At 38.4% G+C, this 13,920-nt stretch overlaps 1 protein-coding gene across 6 annotated transcripts in view; it reads right to left on the bottom strand.

Annotated features, from left to right (window-relative positions):
• Positions 1-13,920, bottom strand: part of TPK1 (thiamin pyrophosphokinase 1) — a 342,946-nt gene that overhangs the window by 160,623 nt on the left and 168,403 nt on the right. For all 6 annotated transcript variants that reach the window (XM_059073509.2, XM_067041648.1, XM_067041651.1 and 3 more), the window contains one exon: positions 5,259-5,354. In XM_059073509.2, the coding sequence (XP_058929492.1) occupies positions 5,259-5,354 (96 nt within the window). The remainder of the gene's footprint in view (positions 1-5,258; positions 5,355-13,920) is intronic.

Here is a 13,920-nt window from a genome sequence, read left to right as displayed (position 1 = left end):
CTTATATAAACATGGCACATGTGTCACAACGAAGATTGACACTGGGGCACAACTATTAATGAAACTCTGGACTTTATTCACATTTCACCTCACTGCATTTAGTTTTCATGTCTCTCTCAACTCCTCTGCTCTGTGACCGTTTCTCAGTCCTTCCTTGTCTTTCATGACCTTGAAAATAGCGGTCAGGTGTTTTGTAGAATGATCTTCAATTTGGGTTTCTCTGATTTTTTTCAAAGATTAAACTGAGATGACGGGTTTTAGGGAAGTGCACTGCAAGTGCCCTTCTCACCCTATACCTAGAGAGAGGGGAGTGTACTACTAACATAATTATCACTGATGATGTTAATTATGATTCCTTGATTAAGGTGGTACCTGCTGGGTTTCTCTAATGGAAAGATAGTACTTATTCCTTTCCAGAACACACGTGTACACACACAACAGATTTATGATGTTTTGCTCTAGATGAGATTGGAATCTTGCCAAAGATATCAGCTTATGAGAGCTGACTTTATTGAAGACATCAGAGTACCTTGGAAAATACTTCTCACAGTACTATCATAGTTCTTCCAGCAACCCTAGTGATATCTTATTATAATGATAAAGTAATTCGTCCAATCAGATACAGTCTTAAATTTGATGAGCAGCAACAGATATTTAGTATGAACATAAAAAAAGTCATTAGTCCATTACAAACCAATCATGTCCAATACTGAGAATCAGTAGATATAAATAGTCTAAAACTCTCCAAGATCAGCAGGTAGGTCTGACCCAGACACCTTTCAAATTACTTCTCCCCCGCTGGGTGCCTTTAAGAATGGAGTCTCTATCTCCCCACTTGGTCCTTTTGGTCTCCTGAAAGTAAGCCCCGCTGGCCGTTGAAGCCAAAAATCCTGGGGGCTCATCTTCTGGGCACAGGATCCCCGGGACGAGGAGCCCGATGTGGGGCTCAGACCCCTTGCTCCTTGGGGAGAACCTCTGTAGCTGTAATTATTCTCCCATTTGTGGGTCGCCCACCTGGGGGTAAGAGTCTTGACTATACCATGACTCCGCCCCTCCTACCCATCTTGTTATGGTTCCTTCTTTATGGCTTTATTGTATAAGATCTTTTCTGGTAGGTTTCAATCTACTTCTCTGATAGCTGTTCTGTAAACAGTTGTTAAGTTTGGTGTGCCCCTGAGAGGAGGTGAACTCAAGGTCTTTCTACTCTGTCCTCTTGGGTTAATTGATCAATCCTACAGTCTTTATGTGATATTTAATTTGTAGTCATTAATATTTGTGTGTATAAAACTTACACATTTGCTCTTATTTATATAATACTCAGTATCCTGCATCATTTGATTAAAAAACTGCTTACAAAAAAATAACACAGTATAAATGGGCTAAAATGTATTGAGGTTTTAGCAAATAAAACTAGTATGAGTTTTAATCTATACAATATACAATTTGAAGTTAACAAAACTTTTCTGCCCAAATTTTGTCCAATATAAAGTCTGTTTAAAACATCAGAAACTGAAGTAACTGATTCTATTGCCATATAATTCTAGGAAATACCCTAATCTGTATTTTAGGAGACCCATTATTCTTAGGGCCTTATAATCTAGATTTCTTCCTGTTTCATCCTAAACAATGTACATCTTACAATTTTTGAAACTTGGAGCAATAGCTTCTAATGTTTTCCACTGAATTCCAGGGTTTAGACCTCAAACATGTATTACAGCATCAGAATATATATGTGCTCTTTGAAGATTCAGTCATATCGGAGGGCATCCTGATAAATTTATTATTCATGACTCAGTCACAGATAAACAATGTGGCAACATAAAAGCAAAGCATTAAAAAGTCACATGTATCAGAGAACCTTTTTGCAGAGGAATAAAGCAGGAGAGGAGGAGGAGCAGGTTTAAAACAGATAAATAATAAATAAGGTAATTTAGGGATATATTTTCTTTTATAATTAACCTCATGTTCTAGATAGTAAACTCCTTTAGGATAATGACAGACCCTAGTCCAAATTCTATAAAGTTCTAATATGTTACACAGTATGGTGCCTTAACATACTAAATACTACTTGAATTCAATTCACTTATACTATTGTTAATATTTTAAAGTATATGCTAAAAAGATAAGATCTTACTACAAAATCTAGACACTTTGAATACAAATTCATATTAATAATTTAGTAAGTGGAAAACAAGAAATGTATGATAATTTTGTAAGATTTATTAGGTGGAGAAGTATAAAGGATTTTCTGACACAGCTTCTGTGTATTGCAGGAAGAAATCTGTAAAAGCCCTCATGATGATATCTCACTTGAGGGTAGGAGAGTGTGTGGAGGGGAATCTTTTATGATTTTCCTTTCCAACCTGTCTAATCTTGCTTTTCTGCTGCTATTATGTTAAGCCAAAGACAATGTTGTGCTCCCAGGTAAACGTAAAGTCAGCTGGAAGCTCACAGATAGTCCTCAGATTTAACATAACCATCTTTTTCAGTCTGAACAGGAGCTCATTTGGATGGTTTTGTCAGTAACGAATTCAGCTGACCTAACCGTGCTTCTTCAAACACCGAGTAACCGCACTGTTCTCTGTCGTAAAGCTCTTCACACCATCTGCTGTTGGTTCACTGAAGCGATAGCCATCTTCTCTGTGGGCTGCCATACTTGGCCACCATCTTCTCCCCTTTGCCATTCTTCTATTTGTTTCTCATGTCTCAGCCTTCTCTAAAAAACCTCTCCCCTAACTGCACCATCTCCTGCTCTCCTGTGAGTTCCCCGAGCAGCTCTTATACGCACAGTGCTACCGTTACGATCGTGAACAAGACAGACCCGATCCCAGCTTCATGGGCTACACCGTCAAGCTGGGAAGAAAGGCCTTAAGCAAACAATTAGATATACACAATTAATACAATTATTAGAGGTGTTCAGAGTATCGTAAAGGAGAAAAGAGGGAGGCATAGAAATGTAGAGCCGCAGAGCCTAACCCAGAGCTATGGTGGAGGAAAGACCTCCTGAGGACGTCAGGAATACTCTGCCATCATGGCCTTGGCAAAGACGAGGAAAACTACAAAAAAAATTTAAAAATAAAAATATATTCACAACATTCTAGAGAGACGGGGCAACATATATACAAAAAACACTTTAAGGCAAAGGGGAGGAGGGAATCTGGCATATTTGGGGAGAAAGGGGGACTCAAGATTAGGCTGGAGAATGCACTGGACCCAAAGCATGCCAACCGCGGAGGTGCCCAGCTCCCATTCTCTCCACAACGACCTCGCTACTGGGCTGAGAGGAGGGCAGCTGGCTATCCTGGCCCAGCGGCAACCCCTTCATGACACAGCACAGCCTGCCACCAGGGCCGTGCACATCCCTGGCAGCCTCCAGCCTATGACTAAGCACGGTGGGAGCAGGAGGGTGCGGCCGTGTCTGCCCGATGCAGGAGTCCTCTAATAGGTCCTCTCGCTCCAGGCCTCCACTGGCTCGGCCAAGACTTTGTCCAACTTGTTTCACAGATTATATACACCTGATTATCCTCTTCCCCCAGCTGGAGGCTCTCTCTGGATTTTGGCATTGTTGAGTCTGAGATACGATGATTTGTTTTGAGATTCAATGACTGAATACTGTATTAGAGATACTATCAATTAGACACAACAAATGACACTCACATAATTTCATTCCCAGCTTCCACTCAGTGGAAGTACTAGGAAAATTGAAACAGTTGTGAAGATTTACAATTTTTTTTCTAAGAAATTCAACATGAGCTATGTCGGGATAAGCAGGTAACTCTCAATAGGTTGTCTTCTGTTTTCCTTAAACAAATATATTATTACCGCAATTGACTGCTGGAAGTAGCACATGAGGTACAGCTCAAGCTACTACAGAGAGGAGAAATGTTCACATTCAATTACATTTATTGAGTTTGCAGAGTGAGTTACTTGTCAATTATAATAGTTAACAAGGCTTTCCTTCAAAGGGAGAAAAGGATCTACTGCCTCAACTTAATAAATATACATTAGAATAAATCTTTCATAACTTCTGCAAAGGAGTAAGTTTTTATTAGGGGTGCCTCTCCACTGCCTATGCCATCCCGCCACGCGTGTATTAGCCATGTAGTTGGACTGTAGGAGACATGTGGATTGACCCCCCGCTCCCCGCGCCAGTCCAAGACAGTCAGGTTATTCTCATCATCCTTCGCCAAAACCAAGTGGTGGTTAATGGAGAGATTGCTGGACTTCGGTCTAATGACGGTGGGAAGTGACCACCCTGCCCCTCGATCCCTCTGGATGTAACGGCGTAAAAAAAATTGCTACCAGCAGCCATTGCAGACGGTCAGGGAAACCAGACTGAAGAGCAAGCTTACACAGCAGAGCCAAGACAATGCAAGGAGCAGACATGAGATCTGACTGCGCTGTGTCTGAAGTCGGCCCTACCCCGTTCGATTACTGAGGAAAGGCTGAAACACGTCTCCCGTTACTTGTACTGTGAAAACCAACTAACGTACAAAGGTGTTTTCCTAGTCTTCTGAGTTTAAAAATGACACGTTGGATCATGCATCTCAGCTTTCCCTCCTGCCCTTCCCAAGAAAATAACAGTCAATGGTCATTCACTGCTTCAGGTTTCATTTCGTGGATCTTCACGGAATACAGGCTTTAAAAAGTTTGCATATCATTTCAACAAGTATCAAAAAAAAAAAGGCAAAATATAAAAACATACAAATTTGTGCATTAGCTAATGGGTGTGATTATACACTTGGGTGCTAGGTGACAATCACTATTGAACACCTTAAAGAGTCCACATTGCAAAGCAGCAGACTCTTCTCTCATTTAAAAAGAAGTCAGTAATGTTTTATTTGTTTATATAAGAGTTTGCAATGTTGGCCAAATCTAGGCCATATTTGTTTGTCTTGCCTACATAATACATAAACACACAAACACAAACACACACAGCTCTTCAGAGCAACAACCAACCTGAGATAGAAAGCAGCTACTCCCTCTAGGCTGAGAATGAGCTGCCAGTTTTGTTTGCTTTATACAAGGTCCCCTTCACCCATTTTGGGACCTCGTCACAGTAAGGTTTTGGAATCTGTGACCTCTGATTCAAGTGCACATGTTAATGTTTTGACAACTAAGTGCAGATTTATTCATACACTGACAAGGGAATCCAGATAAGCAGCACAAAAGCAAATAATGATTTCAGGTAAGTAAAAACAGGCTTTTTCACATCCCTGGTATAAGACTCTTAACCCCCAAATAGGCGCCTATCTTACCTGTAGGTCTTTTTCTTCTATCTTATTTCGGAGCACTTCAAGGCACTTGGTAAAGTCAGTATGGTTCTGATCAGGAGTTGAAATAATTTCACATCCCTGTGTTACATAAGATAAAAGGTAGGAATAAGTAATGATGTCAGCCTAGGAACAAGATCAAGAGCTATAAAAGTGAAGAGAAAGTACCAGACATATCCTGTCATGCCTGTATTATACCTTGATCATTAGAATCCTTCTCATTATCTTTATTATTTCACATAACAGGACAACTCAGCAATGATGTTAGACAATCACAGTAATGATCTGATTACGACAATCATTTTACCCAAAAAAGTACAGATTATACTACATTAATGGTCTTTAAAAATCGCTGCTGTGATGACATTCGAGATTAGCTTAAGGACTCAGGTACAAGTATAAAATAAATTCACAGTGAAATTACCTGAAATTAAACTATTTCTAAAAAACTTTGTGTTTCTTCGAGCAGACTTCCTAAGTTTACCCACACGACAGGAAAACTAATATGAACTAATGGTAAACTACATTTTAAGTAAAATCAAGTTAGATGTCCTATAAAATTCCTTTACAACACACTTTTTTCCTCATGTAAAAAGAAGCAGGAAGCGAGATGCCTGTGTAAATATGTCTCTTGGATTACCTTTTGGACATAACGAAGTGAATTTATAAGTTCTTTTTTGCCTTTTCTACAACAGGTAACTAGTGAAAAACACTGAAAAATATTTATAAATATAGTGCCACGAAAGTGCCAGCTTGTTGGCACTAGTGAACTGAGGTGGTGCAAGAAACGATATTTTTGAAATGACACCTTTCTCTCCAATGTCGCACAGAAGCAAAGGTATGTAAAACCAGAGCACGAGGGGGCTTCCGACTTCTTAATTCAGGAATAAAACAATGCAAGGTCTCTGACCAACAGCTGAGTAAGTGAAAGTTAAATATAATCTAGTATATAAAGTTGCCATTCGAAGAGTTTTCAAGGATGAGAGAAAGCAAATTAACCAAATTAACTAACGGAGCAAATTAACCAAAGTGGAACAAATCGCAGGCGCACGTGCACACACACACACAGAGGCAAAAATTCCTGTCTGGCAAATCCTTGCCTATAGCTTTGGGACCACAGGATCTTCGGGCAAGAGAAGGCTCACTGCTCCTTGAGTACAGGGAAACCGACCACTGCATTTCAGTTGCTAAGACAATATCAGCACATACCAAGCAGTCTACAGAAGTTTGATGGATAGATAAATGATGGATGGATTAAAACCATTCCTCTCCTCATGGGACTAATGGTACCCTTCTCTGAAATATTAATGTGGATAAATCAGACTATGAGTCTAACTCAGAAAAGCAACAATGACATTATTTTTTCAGGCATTATGCTACGTGCTGTCATTAGGAAACTATGTAACACTTATTTTAAAGTATGATTAATACAGATTCTTAAAATGGTGACAAATACTAGTGCTTCAGATGCAATTATATAAACTAAAATTCAAAAATACATTAACGTAAGCTGCCGCATAGCACAGGGAGTTCACCTCTGTGCTTTGTGACCACCTAGTGGGGTGGGATAGGGAGGGTAGGAGGGAGGGTGATGCAAGAGGGAAGAGATATGGGAACATATGTATATGTATAACTGATTCACTTTGTTGTAAAGGAGAAACTAACACACTATTGTAAAACAGTTATACTCAAATAAAGATGTTAAAAAAAAAATACATTAACGTTAACAAAGTGAACATCCAATCAGGTAAAGTGAAATACAAATGTACCACTGAGGCTTAACAAATATAGCAGTATAAAGTACTACATAAATAATTCACAGTATTTTTTAATGAGTCATTATTTCTCAATAGAAAGAAAAATGACAAGGAGACAAACTGATATCAGGAACTTAGTAAAATTTAGCAATAAACAGTTTTCAGAACATGCCCTGAATGGTAACAGTTCAAGTTAATTTCCAATAGTGCCGGCATCTATAGCTATAGCAAACACAAAAATATGTGCTCATAATATATGATCCTAATCTCAGTAAAATCACAAGTCATCTAAAAAGCAAAGGTTTATGTTCAGTGTAGTATATTTTAAAAAGAAAAAAGTTTCAAGTAAGGGTTATGGTAAATACTCAGATTAACCAAATAATTTTATTATTAGATTAATCAAATAATTTTATTATTTAAATTATTAAGTCTACCTTACAAATATTACAATATTTTATTAATGACCAAATAATTGTATTATTACATCTACCTTATGACTATTAAAATATTAATCAAAATATTAGCTTTAAGCTGTAAGCTCCATGAAGGTACCCACTATGTCCCTTTGTTCAATATTGCATCTGCATACAAGAACCCAACAAAGGACACGGCAAGTAGTAAGCATTCAATAATGAATAAAGTCATTTATAAAAGCCTGAGATAAATTAGCACTCTAGACCAGGCATCAGCAAAGTTTTTCTGTAAAGGGCCAGATAGTAATTCTTTTAGGCTTTGCAGGCCGAAGGGCCTCTCTCCCAACTACTCAGCTCTCCCTTTGTATCATGGAAACATCTACAGACAAAAAAAATGAGTAGGAATGGCTGTGTTGAAAAAAAACTGAAATGTGAATTTCATGTAATTTTCACATTATGAAATATTATTATTCTTTTGATTTTTTTCCAACCAGCTATACAAAGGCAGACAACGGACGAGATTTGGCCTGTGGGCTGTAGTTTAACAAGCAATCCCCATTCCAAGCCCACAAATAGTTTTTGTGATTTTAACCACCAAACTCTGTACATGTTTGAGGAATTTAACATGAGAGAAAAGTTTCAGGCCTTTAAAAAAATCTCTGCGAACTCCCTTTTCCTTATCTGTAATGGAGCTAGCATGCAAACTAACAGTGCTGCTGAGATGCCCTGTATAACGCCCAGAAATCACTGGGCACAGAGATGAACACAAAGCACATTCTCACCTCAGCACTTCCGAACAACCTCTACAGACGCAGATGCTACAGTCACGCCACCTCGCATCAAAGATCACTAGAGTAAGCGAAATATTGCTAATATTCCCCATAGAACTTTGTGTGGAGGCTTATAAAACTATTTTTGAATTCACTGACAACTTGTAGGAAATTATTACAAGACAATGAGTGTCATTGATCAACCTAATATCAAAAGATCAATGCAAAAGCCGTTAGACTGTCATTCTCCATTAATTTTACTGTTTGCCAATAATTCAACTAAAAGAGGTTAATGAGTTTTTACATTTAACACACGTAAAACCTATCAGGTTATATTATGCTGACTCCTTTATTTTTTTTTATTTTTTATTTTTTTTTTCGGTATGCGGGCCTCTTACTGCTGTGGCCTCTCCCGTGGCGGACCACAGGCTCTGGACGCGCAGGCTCAGTGGCCATGGCTCACGGGCCCAGCTGCTCGGCATGTGGGATCTTCCCAGACCGGGGCACGAACCCGCGTCCCCTGCACCGGCAGGCGGATTCTCAACCACTGCGCCACCAGGGAAGCCCTATGCTGACTCCTTTAAAACTCCTTAATTGGAAAGGAAACAAATCCTTTGGAAAAAAAAAAATTATAACAACATATCAATTGTTATTTCATGCACTCTATCCAGAGAGAGACTTGGCCTCCTTCAAACAAGAGGCAAGTCCAGTGAAAGCATTCCCAAACTTGCTATTAGCTTATTCATTTTAGGATAAGTCATTTAGTGCCTATCCATCTAGCCAGGACAAGAAAGGACTTGTGAAAATTATCCTGTAAAAATTTTATGGGGCTCTGAGACTTCTATTGTAATTTTATGGACTGTGTTTATAAGGTTAAGAGTTTAGAAGTGTTATTTCCTTGTAGGTACCATGCACACCAATTCTGAACATTTATTTGGAGTGACTTGCATATAGCTTCTCACCTAGCAGAATTAAATACAATATGTCTGTAGCTACAAAATCTAAAATGCTTTTCAACAAACAGATTATTTTTCTAACAACATATAACTTAATTCTCTGAAAAATCAGATAACCTCAAAAGTATCTTAGAATTAGAATCTTAAAATGGTGATCTGTTGATAATTAACTATCTTCCTCACTAAATCAATAATGATAATAAAAAGTAACATTTGAGGACACATCTTGTTATATGAGATATGAGTCACTTTATATGAATTATGTTCTTGAATCTCTAAGACAACCTTAAAAGGTTAATGTAATTATCACATTTTAAGATGTGTAAACTGAAGTTTAGAGAGATTAAATAACCTGCCCAAAGTCACACAGCTGATTTAGGACATAGTATGTCACCTGAAGCCCATACTCATAACCTACCATGCTTTGTACTCAACCCTGCTTAATTAAACTTTGGGTATTTTGGAAGGTTTAAGCAGAAAAACACCTTTATAATTTATACTGAAACTTTATTTAGTTGCTTTTCCCCTGTTTTAAATACCTGAAAACCCTTTAGATTTTAGACAGACATGACCCCTGCCTGACTCCATGCTGATTCCGTTGTAGCCCAAGCCTTGGGACCCTCAGAGCACCCACAGACATCTGAAATGGGCAGTGAGTGCTTAGCTATCCTTCTCAGCCCTTTTTTCTGCTTTCCCAACTCATTATATTGTCACTATATGTATCATTTATATTCATGACATAATTCACTTTTTTTGGCTATTAAAAATATCATTCTGATCAATATCTCTGTATAGAAGTGCTTATTTCTGGTTATTTTCTTAGAATTGAATTCTTAAAATGAAATTACTGGGAAAAGTATAAGAACGGTTTTTTATAACACTTGGTAGATGTTGCCAGAGTTTCCTGCCTTTCCAGGCAGGCTGTAAATATGAATATTCCTACTGGTGTATGAGGGTGAAAAAAAATTTCTTCTTTTAAAATATAAGCAACAGTAGGAAAGATAATTCATCATGAATTTCTTACTTGTCCGTACTTCCTTCTTAATCACAAACAGATCAATTTCACTAAGGAAAAGATGACTTTCATTGGAGAGGAAGGGAAAAGAAAGTTAAGATAATTTTGGAGTGTAAAGCAGGGTTGAGACTGGAAGTGGTTCACCCAACTGAGGACTAAGGACCTAAAGGACAGTATGAAAGAAACGGACACTTCTGGAAGGGGAAACAGGTGTCAATCAAGGGTAAAGAAAAGGAGGCAAGAAGATGTCAAAGACCACCTTTCAAGTTGGCTCTGAAAAGATGAAATACAATTGATTATCCCATCATATTAGAATAGTGATACTTTTTTTAAAAATAAGCAATGATAATAAGAGCTTTATGAGGTCTTAAAATTTTAGCTCCCACACACTTTATTTTCCCCTATCCATTGCTGAAGTAGCCTTTCTTCCTGTATGTTCGCATACATTTAAAAATATTTAGGGAGATATACTCAAGAGTCTTAAAAAAATTGAATACATTACACTTTTAATAATGAGGTTCCATAGTCTTTTATTAAACTGAATTGACTAGAACTCTGTAATAAGAAACTGCCTGCCAGATTAAGAGCACAGCAGCCATAAAGCAAAATGACTTATACTCTGAATAATCAAAGACAGAGATCTAAAATTAGCCCAAACTTGTTCTCAAATTTGCTAAGAAGGGAATAGTTACATAAAACCGATTGAAATCTAAATGATCTATGTTCCTTGACACAGGTATGAAAATTGTCGTTTTACTCTGTGGAGATGTAATCACAAAGTAACCATTTCCCACTTTCCTCTTTATTGTATAAAGCATACTATGGTAGATTACTACTTCAGTTTTATTTACCAGACTTCTAAAAACATTTCTACTTTTCAAACTAAAAAGTTTTCTTTAAATTAGCAAATGACAGCTGACCAGTAACAATTTTTTCAGCAAGAATGTCACATGATTAAACTCTTAAACATTCTAAGTAACAAGATGCCTACTATAATCCATGGTTCTCTTTGTTTTTCTAGACAGTGTATCAGAGAACAAACCTAATTTAACCTTGTAGCAATTCTCCATTCATTCCCAAACATAAAGAGACATTCTAATCTGCTATAATCTTCACTGCCCTGGGTGTTGTAAAATAACCTTTCCTTTCAACAGGGCATTGAGCCTTTGAAACAAGAAAGCCACAACTTCTATTAACAGAGGTCAGAAGTTATTTTAAAACAGCACAGGGTCTCAAAATGATGGCTTCCTTCCGAAAAGCAGAGCCGGAGTTCCCAGTGGAACAGGGTGTCCAAAAGACAATGTAGCAGGCTCAAGAATGCTTTTATAAAGCCTCTTGCATGGCTGGCCTTTGGACTGACACCTGGAGGGTCTGAAAGGTAAGCAGTTCCCTATACTGATCAACAACTCTTCCCCAATAGGGGCTCACTGTGCCTACATTATTTGTGCAAACAATGTGGTTTATGCTAAGCACCTGCTTCCTTTTTGCCCCCAGTAAAATTTTGGGCATTGGGTCCCGAGTGAGCACATCACACTTGTTACAATTTGATTAAGCACATCCTACCTGACTCCACTGGGAAAGGACTCTTGCGACTGGTGACTCATTTCCTCCAGAATTTTTCCCCAAGTGCCTCTTCCCTTTGTTGATTCCGCCGCCTATACTCACAGCTGTGAATTATTACAGTGAGAGGCTGACTATATGACCAGTCCCGCGAGTCCGCTAGTGAATTACAGAACGTGGACGTGGCCTTGGGAACCCTCAAAACAAAGAGCTACAGAGATTCTTCCTCTACTAGGATGCTTGTATAAGCTTCTATTTTATAATATTCCTGTAAGTATCTAGACGCAGAGATCTGGTCTTGTCCAGGTGCCACTCCTTCACACCCACTACAAATATGCCAAGGATGGACTTGGCCTCCATCAGCGCTCTCTGCCAACCCTCCCCAGAAAAGCAAGGATGTGGTGGGGTAGGAGTGGGAGCGCTGAACGTAACCGTGGTGGGGGTTGTTGTTCAATGACTCAGAACTACGCAGAACCTGAAAAGGAAAACTGAATGCTCACAAAGAAAAGGAGATCACAGGATTTCTTCAGCATGTGAAACTGACCCTCACTTTACTTTGAGAAAACTCCCTCCTTTCAACTAGAGGATTAGGGCATAATGGCTAGAAAAGAGCACACAGATTCTGGGGCTAGAATGCCTGTTTGGAGCCTACTTACACCATTTCCTAGTTGTGTAAGCTTGGGCAAGTTACTCAACCTCTTTGTGCTTCCATACTCATCTGTAAAATGCAGGTGACAGTTCCAACCTAATAAAATTTGATGCAAGGATTAAATGAATTTATAAATGAAAGTACATATAAAAGTGTCTGTCATATTGTGAGCACGGTAAAGTAATTGTCAGCTCTTACTCTTTTCAAGGTTATATTGATTATTTCTCTCATCAATTTTTAAAAGTAGAGAAAACCGGCAATAGTACAACAAACTTAGAAGCATCCAAATACATTTTAGCCTGCTGGAAACCAACATACTACTTTAACTGTTAGTGGGTAAAGGACAGTTTTTCAATGGTGACACTCACTTGAGAAGTATAACACTAAGGTAAACAAAGTTAAAATTTTGGCAGACTTACTTAGAACGATACCGTGCATGGTCAATTTCCAAGAGGGACACAGAGAATGTCAAATTTCACAAACTCATTTGATCACAGAAATCTTTTTTATACCAAGTTATCATGTGGCACTTGGTAGAAATCTTTTTTATACCAAGTATCTAAAAGAAGGATTAGACACCTGAGTCATATAAACTTTCATGAGAACCTACTAACTCCTAGGGATCCCAGGAGGAAAGACCAAGACTTCAGCTTGCAGGAGATCACATATTACATATTAATAGGGATAAGGAGGAAAATTAAGATAAAATTGTTTCGATCAAGCTCTGCAAGGAAAGAACAAAGGAAGGAATACCCAACAGCTACAGGTGGGGAACCGTGGGGGAAGACTGATGAGTAAGGGGTTCCATGATCCAGATGAACGAGGGAAAAGAAACAGTCACAGAGATCACAGAGTTAGAGAAGAGACAGGCTGGGCTGGCCCAGGAGTCACATGTGAGGCACTGGGAAGGGCTTAAAAATGTAAAGGGCATAGGCTCCCCCTTTTTAAATGCCTTAACTATGTTACACACATTCAAACAAGGCAGGCTTTGAAAAACAAAGACAATTTGAAAGGACTGTGATTGAAGCAAGCCTAAGAATGAAGGTGTATTCCAGAGACAGTTTCACAAAATGTCCCCTGCCTGTCTCATCATCCGCTTGCTGAGATGATAAAAGGGTAAGCCTACCAAAGTGAAGAACCTGTCACTCAGCTGTCAATGGAAACTGCCTGTCTATAATTCCCTTCACAAAGCCTTTACAGCTCAGCACACGTTAATTAGTCATGATGCTTAAGCCTAAGAATTGACTATTCTCAGGGGATGTGTGTGTGTTTCACTTAAAAAAGTATACCAATAAATGGAGCTGAGCTTTATATATTCATACAATTTCCTCTGTTTGGCATAAGAGTCAAGTTTGCTAATGTTTTACAATTTCTCACAGTCCTGTTTGCCATTTTCTCTAAATTAATTAATTTTACCATGTCTAAAAGTTGCTGGCATGTGGCTGGGTGGAACTGGGAAAGAGACACAGCTAAAAGGAGAAAATAACAAAATACATGAGATTAGGCAGAGCCACGCAGATATTTTTA

This window comes from Kogia breviceps, chromosome 9 (assembly GCF_026419965.1).
Source record: "Kogia breviceps isolate mKogBre1 chromosome 9, mKogBre1 haplotype 1, whole genome shotgun sequence".
In the NCBI taxonomy this organism is placed as follows: domain Eukaryota; kingdom Metazoa; phylum Chordata; class Mammalia; order Artiodactyla; family Physeteridae; genus Kogia; species Kogia breviceps.
The sequence above is the reverse complement of the archived record's forward strand: the minus strand, read 5'-3'. Positions and strand labels throughout refer to the sequence as shown.